Below are 5,285 nucleotides of genomic sequence, written 5' to 3' on the forward strand. Positions count from 1 at the left end.
CAACTGATGAATTTCATCGTCTGCTGCAGAACATGAAAAATCCCCACCTGTTCAGCTGAGTCCTGCAGGAAATAATTACCCCACCATCAATTGATGAATTTCATCAAGTCTGTTGAATTGCCATCCCTTAGTTCCTTGGCAACACATTCCTGAGTCCTCCATACTACATGGGATTCCAGACATGCTCTAGAAGTCCTATATCTGGGGCTTCCAACAGTTTTTAAAATTCAATTATCTGGCACATAGGGACCCAACTTGGACTGGGGCCAGCATGAGGGGGATTAAGTCTTCTATGCCCCAGTGCCATTTTCCCAATGTGAAAAAGTCGCAATGAATCAAATATCAGGTAACTGATACAAAACTTTCAGTGAACATGTTGTTTGGCCCTAAGACATGCTTTCCCTTCAGGCAGGGGTTGAACGTGAGTAGATTCATATGTACACTACTTCTGCCTTATCCTTACATGATATGACAGCACGAGGCAAGCACCCCTCACCCATCGTTCAGTTGCCTAGAAAAGATCCTACACAGACAAGGTTGCAGTTACAGATCTGAGGTTAAGAACAGCAAGGACTCTCAAGGTGTTCATTAGAGAACAGATAGACCAAGCCCAATGAAGCTTGTCTAAGTTTGCTGCGACCATGGTAGTATGGTCACTAGAAACCTGTAGACCAGCTTATTACAGGAAAAACTTGTTTTTATCTTATACTTAAATTCTCCATGTTAGACAGTTCTATATCTAATGCTAAGAGAACTCATATTTTGGTACAGGGTGAGGCCACTGCACATGTACAGCACTGTACCTTGATCATGCCTTACCATTCTGTAGTCTGTTCAAACAGAGCAGAAGGCAAGGACTAGAAAGGAAGTATTTTGTTCCTGGTGAAGGCAGTAAATTGCTTATAATCAATAAGCATAGGAAATTTGTGATGAGGTAAAAGACAGGTCTGTCTGCATCAGAAGGTGAAGAAAGGTGTCTCTTTCCTCTTACAGAATGTGCTTCTTGTACTGTATCAACAAGTACAGAGACCTATTCACATCATGCACCCATTTGCTTTTAGTGCAGGAAGTTAAAACTAGTGTGTGTGTTTTAATATACAATGAACATTGGATGCTTTGCAGTCCTTAACTTTTTATATATTTAATGGCAGAATATGCTGTAATATTTCATAAACATTTTTACATCAAATATGTTTAATATGGAGAGCAACAGTATAATTGGTAGCCAGGTATCTTCCACAGAGTGTAAAGGAATTGGGATAACAGCTCCTGCACATTTAGTTACAACTGCCAACTGCTTATTCCACATTTTCAAGCTACAGATGTAAAAGGGCAAGTTTACTTAGAAATGCTCAGGTCTTCATCAGGGATACAGAAGAGAAGGAGTTATTTCAACTTGCTGAAAAGTTTGTGAGCCACCTGGAAAACAACAGATGAAGAAATTGAATTCAGTAGTGTCTTTACCGAAAGAACCTCTCTTCTGTCGTTATGGAATTAAGAGTCCAGTAGCACCCCAGGACCAACAACATTTTCCTTAAGAAGCTACTGGACTGCTACTAGAGACGCAGCTATCCAGCTATCCTATATTTGGGGTTCAACTGCATTCTTGTAACCTATACAACCCTGTTTATGCTTTAGAAATCTAGTTACAAATATCTGTATTTTAAGTAGAAGTCCTATCCACAGAATTCCTTTCACACAACATTTAAATAGTTACTTCACTATGGGATGCCTCAGTTGCAACAGCAAAACCATGGCCTGGCAATTTGCAAGTGAGTCCTGTGCTTGAAAGTTCCCGCTTCATCTTAAACATCTGGCGTCAATCAACAACTTCCAAATTTAGCACAAAACATAGTCTGCTATTATAGCCGAACTAGTCAGCTACAGTCTATACTCCCTCTGCAAACTAGCATTGCAAACCAGGTTTGCAGCTAGTTTGTGACTGCAAACCAGGTTTGGAGCAGAGAATGCAAACCATAGCTGTCAAGTTCAGATGTAAGAGCAAAATTACTATACTGGAAATCACCAATAGATTCCAAGTTTGTGCTAAGAGAAGCAAAGAGGAAATGGGGAAGCACAGGGGTTAATTTAGTTAATTCAGTGCTGAACTCTGAACTGGCTTTACTATTAGATTAGAAAAAACTGAGATGGGGTTGGAAAGCTGTTGGAAGTCTATAAGGAGGGGGGAGGGAAAGGGTGGGGGTTGAAATAAATTAGATATGATGGGGAATGTATGTAATAACTATGTACTCACCAATAAAAATTTTTATAAAGAAAAAGAAAAAACTGAGATGGTTTAGAGGTAAAGGCTGCTAAGGTGGACAAATACAGAATTAATCTTACATACTCAACAGTTCTTCCTAATGCACAGGATAGCAAGATGTTTTAATTCTTCATTAAAACAGATTCAGTGGCTGTTCCTTTCTCAGTGTATACTGAAATCTACAGAACATTTCAAGTTGTGGCTCAACGATGGAAAAATGGTGTCTTTACTTGAGCCACAAAGAAGCCTAAAATTAATCACAACAAACACTAATCACACAACTCCAGGAAGCTTACACAGTGGTCTCTAGCATGCAAGAAGTCAAAGAGCTCCTCTGTACAATGCTCTTCTGTGTGGGACCTTGATGACACCCGAGCATCGCACTTCTCTAGAATTTCACGAAACTTCACACATTTTTCTGTCTGCTCACACTGCTCCCTGATCGTAGTTAACGGATCCTAGAAGAAAGCCAATGTATAATAGAGACAACAGTTAACGGTAGTGGGTTGTTACTAAGATTCATCCGTAAGTCTACTGGTCTAGAGACTGGAACTGCAGGAGAGACGGCGCAGTGCTCGCCTCTCGAGCCAACGCCAGCTCCTGGAGAGTGATGATGAGTAATGTCAGGATGAAGCACCAGCAGCTGGCTGAAAACCACGCCTGGCTATAAGAGCCAGTTTGGAGGAACTGCCGGGCGTGGAAGCAATGTGTCAATTACCTGCAACCACTTCCTGGTACCTTGCATCTCACCCTTGCCTGCACCTTGCCTTGATACCCTCGTGCTCTGACCTACGGACTGGACTTGGCTTTTTGGATCTTGGACACACCCCTGGCATTTACCTTGGGCTCTGACTACAGACTGGACTCGGCTTGTGACTCTTGAACACTCCTTGGCTTCGTGTTAGTACCTGGGCTACTAGCTTGGGCGGGCCCAGCCCATGACAGTACCTTACTATTTCTTATCCCAGATAATACCAAAATATCACAACAGGATTAAAACTGATAAACTCTAAACGGAGGACATTAAAACCTTTCTACTGTTTCAAAATTATCTATTGTCACATTTTGAACCTTATCACAAGCAGGGTATTCTCCCAGTACTAAAATGAAGAGTCTCTGGACTTAACAAGACTGTAAGTGAGAAAAATTTTCTGGGGTGCAGCACTTACACGTTAGTTACAAATCAGATACAACTCACCTCTGCTCTAGGCTGTTAAACTTTCAAAAGTGAATGAAGTTGCACTCAGAACCAAGTTTTGGTGTTTCAGATGTACTTCTAAAATGCATTAACCCTCCCCCTTCAAAAAAGCACATGAAACTACAGCAGTACAATACTCATGATTACTTGGTGTCTCAAGATGCTTAAAAGAAATTTGGAAAGATGCCACTTTTCAGAATTCATCCATGCAATTTGTGTATCAATTTATCATGATTACCCCTCTCCAAATACACACCCATACGCTTCTGGCAGATACTAGTTTTCTAAATCCAAATGTGAAATTGTGTGAACAGGATTTTTAAAAAATGCCTGTTGCTCTCCTATAAACCTAAGAAGTTCTTCATTTTCCAATAGTATTTTAATTAAAAGTCACATACCACAAGTTCTTCTTCCTCTTCCTCCTCCTAGATAGAGAGAAAAATTAGGATGGACCCATGAATTCTCTGACATCTGCATAACTTTGGTACATTCAGCTATAGCAAAGGTAACCACAATTTCACTTTTTCATGCTACATTGTAGATAACTTTTCCCCAACATGCACTTTTATATTTTAGTAAGATGGTTTATGATTTATCTCTAAAAGTTTGTTTATGATAATAACCCAAGCTGAATTTCAAATAGATTTTCAATTTTTAAACACATTATAGCAGGTTGTACCATAAAGTGAAACCTATCACAATGTTACTGAATAAGAAGAAACCATTGTTTGTTGACAAGTGGCATACCAGGCCACTACATAACTTGCTTCCAGCAATCAGTAATCTCTTAATACTGGAATCCCACAAGCATAAGGGAAAACCTTTGTATAGGTTGATTCTGTCTATATGAGAAAGGGATAAACAAAAAAGAGCAATACAGGAATAAGACTTAACTAGAGACTCTGGAAGGACAAAGAAACAGCCATGATAGCTCTTGATGGGAGAGCATGCAACTTGCATCATAAATAAATAAGGGTAAATAAAGGAGGGAGCACTAACTGGAAGGCATGTGAAGCAACTTGATATAGGAGAGGATAACCAGCCTCAGCAAGCATGCAACTAGGGTCATCTTATGAAAGCAAGTTGGAAGATAAAAAGGAATTGCAGAAAGCAGAAACAAGCATGTCACCTACCATAAAGGTTTAAAGCAGAAGAGTTAGGGTAATACAAGTCCCACAAGGATTGGGGGGGGGGGGCATTTCCACACTGTGTCTATCCCTCTCGCTTTATCTCCTTCCCATCTCCTGACAACACCTGTAGCTTCTTCCATGCAACCCTCCCCCCATCAGCTTCCCTGTCCCTAGCAGCCCCACCCCTTTCCCGTTCTCCCACCCACCCACCTTCTGTTTCGATCCCTGGCCCACTGTCCCAACACAAACAACACAGAGAGAATGGGTATACTGAAAATAATAGGCTGTGTCGGATACGCTTTGGATGCAAAAAGTCCTACAATCCAATCCCTGGCAACTCAAATTGCAGGCGTTAAGGCCGGCTTTCCTAAGCCTGAATCAACGCTTGGCACTAGGCAACGGGCAACTATGGACACATCCGTCGGATGTTCTTTGCTCTCAAAGGAAAGAAACGGAGATTCTGAAGAACAAACGCGCCTCCCAGCGTAAGGATAAATGCCCTGCCCTCTGCTACCTCGGGGTCCCCGCTCCGGCTCTCCAGGGCTTTCTCGTCACTCAGCCCCATCACGGACAGTCCTCCTCAACTCGGGCTCAGCACCAGAAGGACGCGCGAGGGTCACCGGAAATCCCGCCCTTTCCGTGCAACCTTTTTTAAATACCGTTAAGTTCCGATTGACCTTCTTAAGATGGCTAC

The 5,285-nt window shown here is 41.7% G+C and overlaps 1 protein-coding gene across 1 annotated transcript; it reads right to left on the reverse strand.

Annotated features, from left to right (window-relative positions):
- Positions 1-1,125: 1,125 nt before the first annotated feature.
- LOC129331319 (cytochrome b-c1 complex subunit 6, mitochondrial) lies at positions 1,126-5,211 on the reverse strand. Its single transcript, XM_054981795.1, has 4 exons — positions 5,106-5,211; positions 3,860-3,886; positions 2,560-2,721; positions 1,126-1,419 (listed from the first exon to the last, which is right to left on the reverse strand). Exons 1-4 carry the CDS (start codon positions 5,154-5,156, stop codon positions 1,387-1,389), a joined length of 273 nt encoding a protein of 90 aa, XP_054837770.1. The 5' UTR covers positions 5,157-5,211; the 3' UTR covers positions 1,126-1,386.
- Between the last annotated feature and the right edge of the window lie 74 nt (positions 5,212-5,285).

This window comes from Eublepharis macularius, chromosome 5 (assembly GCF_028583425.1).
Source record: "Eublepharis macularius isolate TG4126 chromosome 5, MPM_Emac_v1.0, whole genome shotgun sequence".
In the NCBI taxonomy this organism is placed as follows: domain Eukaryota; kingdom Metazoa; phylum Chordata; class Lepidosauria; order Squamata; family Eublepharidae; genus Eublepharis; species Eublepharis macularius.

Bases quoted from the DNA above. Each gene is read 5' to 3' on its own strand.
- LOC129331319 (XM_054981795.1), bottom strand. From the start codon at position 5,156: ATGGGGCTGAGTGACGAGAAAGCCCTGGAGAGCCGGAGCGGGGACCCC. The intron at 3,887-5,105 runs GTAGCAGAGGGC...CTCTCTATCTAG, and splicing joins GCCGGAGCGGGGACCCCGAG to GAGGAGGAAGAGGAAGAAGA. The intron at 2,722-3,859 runs GTATGTGACTTT...GCTTTCTTCTAG, and splicing joins AAGAGGAAGAAGAACTTGTG to GATCCGTTAACTACGATCAG.